We start from the raw sequence: 13,836 nt of genomic DNA, 5'->3' as shown, positions 1-13,836 counted from the left end.
TAAAAATACCAAATATTTCTTAACATACTGAAATATTTTCGAAATTTTATATTCGAATTTAGGGATTTTCTACATGATACCCTCGTATTTTTTCGATTTCTATGTTGTACCCCTCGGTTTTTAAAAACATCACTAGTACCTTTAAATTTTATAAATGTCCATAAAATACCCAAAACTAATAAAATTTGAGTTTATAACAGTTAAATTTAATAAATAAAATATATTTAAGATTGAGTAAATGGTATTTTCTTTATAAGCTTTTGACAAATAATCGCCAAACAAATAGATACAAAATGCATAAACTAACCATTCAAAAATATATTGCAAGTCAAAGATTTATAGAAAAATTTAATCATCTAAAAAATTTAAAACCAAAAGCCAATTTCATTAAGATTGTATTTATTTGGTGAAATGCATGATTCCACATAAATGACATTATTTTTAATATTGTTCGTATCAATATTAGCAAACTTATTCTTTTATGTAATAATAGCTTTAAGATTTGGAATGAGACTAGACATAAGGATCTTAATAATCCTGATAAAGACGTGCCGGTTAGAAATAATATTATTAAGGAAGAAATTTGGTGGGAGAAACCTAGAAATGAGTTTCTAAAGCTAAATTTTGACGGATAAAAAATAGATGATAATAAAGCTGCTTAAGGATATTCTATAAGAGACCATAATGGTAAAATGTTTTGTTAGGAGCAAAACAGTGCTGGTCTAATAGTATTCTTGTTGCGGAATCGCTCGCTTTAAAAGAAGGCATTTTAGTAGCAAAATACGTAGGAATTTCAAATTTAATTATGGATGATGATAATTTATGTGTTTCAACTCAATCCGTCGTACTTGACAAATTCCTTTGAAAATTTCTAGTATTATCAAGGATGTAAAATTAGATTTTCGGTTTTTTGATAAAGTGATAATTAAACATTGCTTTCGTGAAGTCAACAAAGTTGCTGATTTTATGGCTTCTATTGGACATTCATGTCCAAGTCTTCCGAAGTGGTTTGAAAGCCGGCGACTTCAACTTACCTCAATCATTCAAAGAGATGAGATAGGTTGGTCCTACTTTAGAGGATCAATCTAGTTTTATTACCTTATAAAAAAAAAACATTCTAAAATGACAAGTTATAGCTTTCGGGTATTTTAAGAAGTTTTCATTAAGTTTAGAGGTACCATTGATATTTTCAAAAGATGAGGGGTATAACGTAGAAATCCAAAAAACACAAGAGTATCCCTGAATTTATTTTCATCCCCCTTAAACTAAAAGAATAAGAAAATTGAAAATTTTCCCGCCTAAATGCTTTTAACTAGAAATTGGGCCTAACTTTATCTAGATATGTATTGGACCTAATATATGGTCTTTATGTGTCAAAGTATCTTATCAAACACCGCAACTTCTATCGTTGGGCCAAATTTATTTCATTCATTATTATCTCATTAGTCAAATATATGTATTTTAAATGTAAATTTTATATTTAAAACATATGCAGATTTTACTCATATTATTAAAATCAGTGTGTGCTTTTCACTTTTTTATTCTTTAAATTTTTTACTCCGTTTAAATTGTTACTCCGCATAGTAACAAAAATTACAAAAATAGTTATATGCTTCAAATGCGTAAAAATAAGCATAAGTTTTTGTAATTAAACTAACAATCTTTTTTTTAATCATAAACTTATTCCGAGTAAAAATGTAAAATTCGTTCTATTTTAATTCTTAGTATTTTTACACATTAACAATTGTAGATAATTACAAATAAAATTCAAAGTTTATTTATATATTATTACTAGTTGAAAAGCCCGTGCGATACACAGGGCTCTCATTAGGGTCATCTGTATAAATATATTCTATAGTTGATAAAAAAAAAGTTCAATTATGTTTAAATCATTGATAAACAAAAGTTCGTGGTTGGTATAGTTGATCAATGAACTAGTAGTGCTTTTGCATATGAGTTTTGTCATTTGGTAGTTATCAATTCAGTCGTAAAAATATCAAGTAACATGGTAAGAGTATGTAATTAGTTTTTCCATTATTGTTATAGGTATCACTGGTTTTAATTAAATACAAAACATTATCTCCATAAATATAGTACAACTCACCAAATGAATCGCCCTTAATAACTGAGACAGACCTTTATGAATTTTGCAAATTATTTTAACCTATAACAACTACGTAAAACTAAATGGTTTTACGTAAAGCAACAAGTATCATAATTATCTATGTTTAGTGTGTTTAGAGCAATGTTAGATCTCCTATAGCAAAAGTTTTCCTCGATTATCTACAATTAATTAAGAGAGTATTTTGCTCTTTATATACCTTCTCGTAAAATCAAATCCATACTAAATTCCAATAAAATTAGTAGTCTCTAAACAACAGTAAAAAAATATATGTGATTCTGTTACATAGAATGCATGAGACTCCCATTAGTATCATCTTTAACAATATGCATAGTGAATGTTCTACATTGGTTTACATTGTCATGCTTTGATAGTAGAAGTCAATTAAGTTGATAAAAAAAGGTCCAACAATCTTGAAAATCGGAACATAAAAAACTTTTGGGTTGATTATTGATGGATCAGCAGTCCCTTTAATTTAAAATAAAGCTACTCCTTTTGGTATTAATTATATCAGTTGTATAGAATCTGAAGACACAGTTGTATAATGTAATTACCTATTTTTATAGTTGTATGCACCACCGATTTTAGTTAATTTAAAACGTCATTCCCAAAAATGTGGTTTAATTCCATAAAATGAACACATGATAACTGAGGCCGATTTTATAAGATACATAAATTAGATTAACTTACAACATTTACGAATATTCCATTTTGTAAGCATACGACCGTGTAAATGTTGAATGGTGGTACGAAAAACAACATGTATCTCAATTATATATGTAGCCTGCTTGGAGGATTTTTGTTAGATCTCTAAACAATAAAAATTTGTTTTTGACTATTAACCATTAAGATTGGTTGTTCCCTATGAACTTCATGTAAAATATATAATACAAAATTTAATTTTTTAGATGTGAGATATATTTTTAAGTGAATTAACGGTCAAATTTTTCAAAGTTTGACCTGTAAAAAACAAACCAGGGGTTTTGTGTAGATTCGAGGGAGTAGGATATTATATACTACTCTTAAAGTCGATTAGTTTTATATTAATTCTATTAAAATTACTATAATTCATTTATGTTTATTTGAAATGTTATCTATTCACAAAATCAAGTCTCATTATCTTACATTGTTATTCTACTCTTTATTTATAATAACAAAATGAACAAATTTTCAGAAAGAGTTTCAATTTTAAAAAAATTGCTTCAAATTACTAAATATATATGTAAAATCGTTTCACTTCTTAACCAATATATATGCAATTAGGTTTTTTATCTTAAGTTCAAACTCTTAAGTTTGACCTAATTTATTACACTAAGGAGTACTTTATATTCAACTAAACCCTTATGGGATACCCCATAGTTAACCATTAACAAAAAAAAAATGATTATTTCCACTTTGGTGCTCTAAGATTTAGCCTAATTTCACTTTAGTGCCCTGAGGTTTGCATAATTCCACTATGGTACCTTGAGGTCTACTTCCCACTTAAGTGACCTATACATAACATTCTTAATATTTCATACTCCCTCCATCATCTTTTATCTCCCCGACCACTTCTCTAATATATGTGAGAGAATTTTATTGAAATGAGAAGATAAAAGATAATGGAGGGATACTAAAAAAATATTTTGAACATAATAAATCTGGCATTTTTTGCAATATTACTATTTTGTATGTAGTTTAATATCCAATTTTGCACTTTATTTTACTGAAAATATAATTACTTAAGATAAAAGTTGACTATTAAATATTTTAGGCCACCAAAATAAAATATGCAAACCCCATGGCACTAAAGTGGAATTAACCCAAACCTCAGGGAACGAAATGGAAATCCCCCCGCCAAAAAAAACACCTTTTAAAGCTACCGTAAAAACTATTGCACTTTTAAATATACAATCAATACATGGCAAATTAATAACCAGCCATTCGCATACCGCGGTAAATAGTTAAGTGAATAAAAACACATAGGAGAATTGGAATTTAGAAAGTAAAAATTGATCTAACCACATAATTTTGTATATTTGGCAGTTCAATACATTTTTAACTACTATTATGGATTTGATATGAATTTGAAACCAGTTTGAAAAAAAAAAATTCGGTGATATAATAGTATATTATATATAGTTCTCACAATTTGTATATATATTTACACTGATTTATTCATAGTTAGCTGGTTCTTGAAATATTAGTCCGCATAAAATCGAAATTCATTACTTTGTTCATTTGTATTTAATTTTTTGGCTCATTTGACAAAATCGATATGAGACTTATTTAATATTTTTTAAATGGTAGCTTAATTTTTTTAATCTTATGTGAATATTATTGGTAATCTAATCATACATGTTTGATACGTTATAGAAAGTCAGAGTTAAAATGATTTATTGCCATCGTTGAAGTTGTTTATTTCTAATATTATCATTGTAGAAATTTTTCTCTGTCAAATGCTAAGTAAATGTCATTCTTTACCTCTTTTTGTTCCTATTATGACATGTTACTTTTTCATGAAGTATTTATTTTTTTAAATAAAGTTTAGCTTTTTCCTAAGGTTTTTGTGAGACAATTACAGATTTGGTTATAACTACCAACTCGAATCTTTTGTAAATATTTTAAATATTCAAAAAAGTTTCTAAATAAAATTATCTTTATTACTAAACGAATTTCACCAAGTAGTTAAAATCGAACAACTTAGATTTTTGACAATATTTATATTTGTAAGAAATTAAGTGTTTTTTTCCTCACAAAGATTAATTTATGTTTATAAAATATACAATTTTAACATTTTTGTACGTTTATTATATGACTTTTTTTTGCTTTATAAATATTTTTAAAATAAATATTATTTATAACATTATTTTTCTATTTTTATGTTAGTAAAGAATAATCGATAAATTATTAGATTCACTTCTATTAGTATTTTTTTTCTTATAAAATATTAGACTTACTTCTATTAGGATTATTTGTCATAAATTATTAGATCTACTTTGATTAGGAGAATTTTTTAATAAATTATTAAGAGGAAAAAGCTAAATCTACACTTATTAAGAATTCTTAGAAAGTTGGACTCTCTAATATCGCTCGAAAAGTTTCTGCTTTATATATATGTATTGATTATTATTATTATTATTATTATTATTATTATTATTATTATTATTATTATTATTATTATTATTATTATTATTATTATTATTATTATTATTATTATTATTATTATTATTATTATTATTATTATTATTATTATTATTATTATTATTATTATTATTATTATTATTATTATTATTATTATTATTATTATTATTATTATTATTATTATTATTATTATTATTATTATTATTATTATTATTATTATTATTATTATTATTATTATTATTATTATTATTATTATTATTATTATTATTATTATTATTATTATTATTATTATTATTATTATTATTATTATTATTATTATTATTATTATTATTATTATTATTATTATTATTATTATTATTATTATTATTATTATTATTATTATTATTATTATTATTATTATTATTATTATTATTATTATTATTATTATTATTATTATTATTATTATTATTATTATTATTATTATTATTATTATTATTATTATTATTAGCTCTAATTGTTAAGTTCTCTACACATGACATTCTAAAATACCGTGCTTTAGCACGGGCTCTATACTGGTATTATTTATATTTGATTAAATTTCATTCATCTTTCTATTTTCTCTAACCAACATTTTTTTTATGTTGTCTTAAAATGAACATATTTTGATTCCAGTCTTAAAAGATCTTAGGCACGAATATACGTTAATTCGTAATTAAGCAAATATTTTGCCATGGACATGACTAAAAGTCGTGGCTAAAAAAAATATTTGTCACGGAATAAATTCGTGGCTAAACTAGTTTTTTGCCACGGGCTTGACATTTTTTGTGGCTCGATTGATTATTAGCCGCGGCTAAGTTCAAATATAAGTTCAAACATAAAAGACCACAAATAAAGGAGTCACACTATCGGTATGTATGTTCAGAAATATAATGCACCGTATATCTAATAGCCTCTTTGTTCAGCAATATTATAGACCGTATAATATGTCAAATTCAGTCACAATACAGTTAACTAGACAACATACAATGAAACACTTACATTGATGCTTCTCCAATACAATCCTTATTCTTCACCATCACATGGCGCCAAAGCTCAACCGTCAACATTGGGACACCAAGAAGGGGATTCATACGGTTTTCAGCACACTTGTTACAACTAAGATCAGCAACATCTTCTTTCGCCATCTCATTTAGATTAGGAACAATCACCTTACGTTTGAATGCTTTACCTATTCCCACTGGTAACATGAGTGAGTTATGTGTCATTAGTTGTATATATTCATGATAATCTTACATGGAGTTTGTACGGGTTAGCTAAAGATCGCCCCTATGTTTACTCATATCGCCCCTAAAGATTACCTTTTTGCCCTTGAATAATATAAACCCACAAACTTGTTTGTATATTATTTCTTCCCGAGTTTCATATTTTATTAAAAACCGCTTCAAAAATAAAAAAAACTTTTCAAAATCAAAAATAAAAAACATCACCCCCTTTTTTGACAACAACCCAACATCACTCCTCTTTTTTTTTTTTTTTCCAAATTCAAATTTTAAAGACCGTTTCAACATCAATAACAACGTAGACAAAACCGCTTCAAACTTCAAACGGAATTCTCCTTCATTCCTTCCAAACTAGAAGAAGGTATGTTTTTTAATTTGTTTTTGTAACCCAATTAAATTGGTTTGGTTAGTGTAGATTTTTGTATAGGTTGATTTAGGTATAGATTTGTGATGAATAGAGCCAATTTAGGTTGTTTGTTTGTGATTTGTTGTGTTTGATTGAATGCGGAAAAAAAAGATGAACAACGAAATCGGGGAAGGTGGAGGTGGTCCATTCGTGTGAAATACACGAAACCACCTGGGCCAATTCGTGTGAAATACACGAAACTGCCTGGGCCATTTCGTGTAAATCACACGTGGCAGCCTGGGCTATTTCGTGTATTTCACACGAATGGACCTGGGTAGTTTCGTGTGATTTACACGAATGGACCTGGTCTATTTCGTGTATTTCACACGAATAGACCTGGGCATTTTCGTGTATTTCACACGAATGGACCTTTCTTTTTTACTTCGTATATTACGTTTTTTATTTTTAATTTTACGTTTGAATTAGTAATATAACATTTGAATTAGTTTTATATTTTTAATATTACGTTTAAATTAGTATTATATTTGTAATTTTAGGTAATTAAATTGTTCGTTAATGCGGATGGCCGATGGTGATGAACGTCGAAACAAACTTCATGCTTCTGCTCGCCGGAAAATAATTACTTTCAAGATGGGTAATACTAGTGTTAGGTCGAAAGAAGTTTTTTATTCCTTCTGAGACAGTTTTTTATGAAGGTGGCGAGTACGAGCAATATCAGAGAGACCTTGAGGAAGAGATAAGAAATTATGAAGGGTCGGAAAATGAGGAAGAGGAAGATGAGGAGCCAGGAAATGAGGTGACGGAAAATGAGGCGGCAGTAAATCAGGAGACGGGAAATGTGGAGGCGGAAAATGTGGAAGCTACTTCTGCTTTACGTGTTAGGCGGGGAATCCATGGTAGATTTGAGGTCTATGGCGAGGGGTCTAGCACTTTGATTCCTGAGTCGCGGAGGAAAGTAAGGGCTAGAGGGAAAGATACTAGTTGGATATTGACTAGGCCACCACCGGGAGGACCATTAGTACCAGATGTGATTCCGAGTTTTGGTGGTCACATATCTTACCTTTTGTGGAGTCAACCTGAGTCGGAGCGTTTGTTGACTAAATATACTAGAGAGCGATCTTTGGCCGAGCTTCGTTCATGGAATTTGTCGGGGCCAGCTCGGAAGTTAGTTGAGGATTCGGGGATTAGTCATTTGCCCAACATCATGCATAAACATTTGAATATGCCATTGTTGTGTGCTTTTATTGAGAGGTGGCACCCAGACACCAACACTTTCCACATGCCACAGGGTGAGATAACGATATTACTACATGATGTGCATGAGATTCTTGGGATCGAGATTGATGGATTTCCTTGTAGCATACCTGATGCTGATATGACACATTCGATGCTTGGCGTGTCAGAGTTGTTGGGTATGACTGAGGCGCAGTTGAGAGGTCAGTGGGGACCTGATAAGGATACAAAGATTTACAAGGGAAATTTGATTTTACAAAAAGTTTTGAAAAATTTGGTTCAAGGAGACAAGCGGGGAATGGTATCGGAGGCTCAGGGCTACTTGATGATTTTATTGAGTTCGACGTTATTTGTTGATAAATCGAGTGATAGAGTGCGAGCTAACATTTTCCCGATGCTTCGAGATGTTGGTAGTAGTGTTGTTGGGCGTGCTTGGGATGCCGACACACTTGCTTATCTATATAGGCAAATGAGAATCGCGATGAGCTCTGATTGTAGAGGTTTGTGCGGTTGTTTGTGTTAGAAATCTATATCTCATTATACAACATATTCATATATGTTTCAATTTAATTTGGTCATAAAATTAAATACAAATCGTATGCATGCAAACATAAGTAAATATAGAGAAGAAATCGTTTTCTCACCATATGATTTTCGGATAAAAGGGCACCAACAAGATCTCCTTCTTGTTAGTTCTTGAGCATTCCAAATAATGGATGAACAAAGATTCAAGTATAGAATCTCTCCCAAAAGTGAATACCCAAGGAAACCTCTCAATAACAAATATTATTATGATCTAGTAATAATATAAGTTTTACTATAAAATTGACACAAAATAAATTGTATTTTTACTCTTGAATATTTCGGTCAAGAGGGAGTATTTGTGAGATTTATTTCTCTAGAAATTTCATAAGATGTAGAGAGAATGCATTTTTCTTACACTAGAAAAATTATGATAAGAGTGAATGAATAATTGTAGAGAAAACACTCTCTCTTTTTCATGGTGAAACCGGTTGGAGGGAGTATATGTGCCCAATGCATGGGCAAGTTTTTCTACCCAAGAAAATGATAGGCATGCAAGGCTAGTAGTTAGCTTTCATGATTGTGTTTTCCACTTAAAACAATTTACACAATTTTTCCACTAACTCCCTCCAATATTTCGGTACATGTATATAAAATGGGAGGTCCATTTTATTTTGTCATTTGTCAATTTTATCACATGTAACATGTTACATGACATGTCACAATGTAATGTATTTTTAACATATTAAAAATCAACATACTCATAAAATATGTCATTTACAAAATCGACTAGTAATTCGTAATTACTTGTACCAAAAGTGTTTCCGAATTATAAACTTTAACATTCTGTATTTATAATAATTTATTCATTCCGTTTCAATTGTTTCCTTAAACAATAATTTCATCTAAGTAATAAAACAATTCGATTACTTAGATCATGTCTCATTTAATCATATTACAATAAGATACGTTAATTATACTCACAAAATCATCCGTCAATTTTAAGCAATTTAATTAACTCGTATCGGTATACGATTAATTAAATAATCAATTAAGAGTATTTCCCTATAGGTATGACCTAAGGGGATCAACTGATCACCACCGTCGCACGACAAGTAATGTCAAATTCTAGTCACCAATCATTACCGATATGTGTGGACCAGTTGACTGTAAAATATTACATCCCATATGTATTCTTAAAATGAGATTTAAACATGTGATCATCATGATCGACAGTTGTGATCGCATTATTGTCGGAGGACACTTATTTCAACAGTTTGACCTTGTTGCAGTCTTGGATCTTTGAGTACTTCCCGGCATTTAGGCCAATGGCTATTTTGGCAGCCGCTCCGGGTGCACCTAGGGCTATGTTGTGATCCACTAGTACAGTTCCACAACATGAGGCTGGGAGAGCTTTGGTTTTATATCGTGAGCAGCTTGATATGATGCCGATTGAGTCGGTAGCTTGGAGACCGTACCCTCACCATCCGGAGACCGAGCACCCGCGTAGTGTTTACCACGGTTTTTTGAGATTTATTGATATTGTTGAGCCGTACCAGCCAGATCGATATCTTCGACAGTTTGGGTACATGCACCTCATCCCGACCCCTATGGCACGACCTGACAAGGTTTACCGTCCTGTGAAGTCCATTGCCTATGATGTGTAGTATGACGATGCATATTTAGATTACACATAGAATAATTGGAAGATGCACATGGCACATTTGGATAGAGTGTCAATACCCGCTCACCCACCACATCCCTATGGGGTAGGATATATGGAGTGGTTTGTCTCACATTCGCATCCTTACGTGATGAACGTTCCTCGGGAAGCTGATCAATTGCCCATGGCGAGGTCCCACTTTCCGACTACGGTAACTATATTTAATTTTATTTACTAATTCGTTTATTTTTTTTTTTGTATACTTTTAATATATTTGTTGTCGTACTTCTCAGGTTGGATAGTCTCTTATTCAGACCCTGCAGTGACCGCAGAATTCACAGCGTTTATAAGGATCGTTCATCCTCAGATGCGTGCATACACTGGTCGACCCACAGTTGTGGAGGGTAGTAGGGGGAGAGGCAGACGATCTGGAGGACGTGGTAAGAGCCGGGGAAATGAAGGGGATCATCATGATCAGGAGGTCGAGTCGGGACGAGGCAGAGTTCGAGACGACGATGATGTCCAAAGGTGGTCGAGATCAGAGCCTACGACTAGTAGGCGTACTTATTAGATGTTGTTGGACTTTTAGTTGTTATTTTGTTGGACTACTTGTTATTTTGTTGGACTTTTAGTTTTTATGTTGTTGGAATTGTGGTTTTTATTTTGTTGGACTTGTAATTTTTATTTTGTTGGACTTTTTATTTAACTTAATTAAAAATTACAACATTACTTAAAAGATAGTTTAAGTTCATTATGTCAAATTTCTAAAATATTACAATAACTAAGCAAACGGGTTCTACATAATACCCGAAAATACAAATTGCCACCAAAGTCTTTCAGTATAAATGTTTTCATAATAAGCGACGTCTTAATGCCGATTATTGTACCAGTGGTTGGTGATGTGAGGCATGACACAATCATCATTTTATATGCTCCACTTCATCTTCAACATTCATCACTTATTATACTTAAAGTGTTGTGCGGAAGCGTGAATATCCCGTTTGGGCCTCTGCTGCACTGGTGTCAACAACCCATAATAGTCCGATATTATATGCTTTGGGTCAAGCTCTCACACATTTACACTTGAGCTTCTTTCCAAAAGGCCTCATACTATTATATTTTAAGACACTTATAAAGATGAGTTTTCATCTTTACACTACCGATGTGGGACATGGGTTTGCACCCTAACATAAAGGGTATAAGTGAAAATAACTAGGATGTTGAAGAATATTAGTAGGCTTTCCTGAAAAGTAGGGGCACAAATAGGAATTTCTCAAAAAATTATATGCATGTGATCAAAGCCGAGTAGGATTGAGTAAAATCTTAATCCTCCATATTTGAGAAAATTGGTAACATTCTTGACTTCTTGTTAGTTGTTATACTTCCGAATTCTCAATCATTTGTTTAAACTTTTAAATTAGGGTATACTCAATGATCGTCCTTTCTAGCTCCACGATGATATAATATATACTCCCGTAATAAAGTAAAAAAAAGTTACATAATATAGTATTTTATATTAGACGACTACTAAAATTGAATGTGGAGGATCCAGTTCCCCACCAATTTCGATTTTCAAACATACTACCTCTCAATTGGTTTTTCAATCCAATTTCCATTTTCGATCTTCGATGGTACGTTCAGAGTTCAGACCTATCCTCAGGCTTTGCCAATGCCAAAACTCGTTATCATTCGACAACATCATATCATTTTTCAAGCATAGTTTCTCCGTCTAGGTCATTTTTTGCCTTTAGTTTTGGCACAAAGATCAAGAAGAGAGTAGAGGACAAATAATTAGATGATAAATGGACTAGATTAAATATGAATGATCCAATTGTAAATCATAAACATTGCTAAAATAAAACGATAAATAATTGACCGAGACACTAAAATAAAATAGAAAAACAAATGAGCCAAAGAGCAAAGAGTATTTGTGATACAACAATTGGCCGAACCACGTATTTATTTTACCGGATTAAATAAACTTGAATCAGCAACTCTCCTATAAGACCGTCTTATAACAGAAAACTGACCCAATCGGAGAAAGTCCAAGCACAAGTCTTATATAAATTCAATGACTTGTGTTTGACTTCAGTCTGAAATCCCAGAAGCTCTTTCTCTCTCTCTTTGCTGGTAATCTCTCTCTCTAGATTTCCCCCTTTCAATTTCCTCTGAGATTGCTGTTAATTTTCTAGGGTTTCAGTTATTACGATGATGTTGATTTTGATCTTGTAATCTAAACATCAAATTATATGATGATTATTATTATTGTTAATTTTCTAGGGTTTCAGTTGATACGATAATGTTGCTTATAATCTTGCAAGCTAAACATCAAATTGTTTTGAATTTTTAATTTTCTAGGGTTTCAATCAATACAATCATATTGATTTTGATCGATCAATATCAAATTATATGACTATTATTATTGTTGTTGATTTTCTAGGGTTTCAATTTGATTAGAATTGAACACAATGGATTGGCAAGGGCAAAAACTAGCGGAACAATTGATGCAAATAATGCTATTGATTTGCGCAGCAGTTGCTTTTATTAGTGGATATGTTCTAGGTTCTTTCAAGATGATGATCCTCATCTATGCCGGCGGTGTCGTTTTAACAGCATTGATGATTGTGCCTAATTGGCCTTGGTTTAATCGCCACCCTCTCGAGTGGCTTGACCCTGTCGAAGCCGAGCTTCATCCTAGACCAGTATCAACTCGCAGGAAGAAGTCTACTAAGAATAAGTAACTAACTGTTTTACAACTGTATTTCGGTTTTTGTTATGTTATCCTGGATTTATCATTTGCCCTTATTTTATGTTTAGAATCGTGTTTTTTGTGGCGTTGAATGTTTGTAGACTGTTGTTGTTTAGGGCAATGATTTCTGAAACTGATGGATATATGGAATTTGACTTGAGCTGATATATCTTTTGATGGCATGGCGATTCGTAGATTTGTGTTTTTTTTTGCCGTATATTCGTGGTCAATTTTGTACTCTGTTAGTTATGTCTAACAAATGGTCTTTGAAAATAGACAAATAAACCTTTTCTACCAATCTAATACTCGTAGTTGAAAGTACTTCCTTTTCCTATTCATTAGTGTTTTAAAAAATGTAAAGATCTTGTAATACACTTAAACGACTTATAATGGAGGACTAACATTTTATTTGACATGATATGTCTTGATGTGTTATGCCATTCTGTTGTGGCCTTTATGTTTGCAAGTTACCTAGTGAAAATACTTGGTTGTAGTTGGTGATGAAGGTAAGATAGTCAGGTGGATGAGCCGTTATATTTCTGACATTTGGTCACATTCTAGGCATGAAATCAATGAATGAAGTGTGGTAACGAATATGGACTTTATTTAATTTTACTCAAAGTTGAAGCTTTATTTTGTGTCATGGTGGTTAGTAGATTGGGGCTTATGGTACATTCTCATGGTGATTAGTGAGTGATGAACTACTGCGTGCGAGTCCAAGTTATATATGGTCCCTTGTTTTTCTGTAACATAGAGGCTATTAGTGAATGACTTAAGTATTGCAAGTGAATTTTAGAG

At 31.1% G+C, this 13,836-nt stretch overlaps 1 protein-coding gene across 1 annotated transcript; it reads left to right on the top strand.

Moving 5' to 3' along the window:
• Positions 1–12,375: 12,375 nt before the first annotated feature.
• LOC141637792 (signal peptidase complex subunit 1-like) lies at positions 12,376–13,205 on the top strand. The gene is made up of 2 exons (XM_074447209.1): positions 12,376–12,419; positions 12,730–13,205. Exon 2 carries the CDS (start codon positions 12,758–12,760, stop codon positions 13,028–13,030), a length of 273 nt encoding a protein of 90 aa, XP_074303310.1. The 5' UTR covers positions 12,376–12,419; positions 12,730–12,757; the 3' UTR covers positions 13,031–13,205.
• The last annotated feature ends 631 nt before the right edge of the window (positions 13,206–13,836 follow it).

This window comes from Silene latifolia, unplaced genomic scaffold (genome assembly GCF_048544455.1).
Source record: "Silene latifolia isolate original U9 population unplaced genomic scaffold, ASM4854445v1 scaffold_144, whole genome shotgun sequence".
NCBI lineage: Eukaryota > Viridiplantae > Streptophyta > Magnoliopsida > Caryophyllales > Caryophyllaceae > Silene > Silene latifolia.
This window is presented reverse-complemented; position numbering and strand designations above follow the sequence as displayed.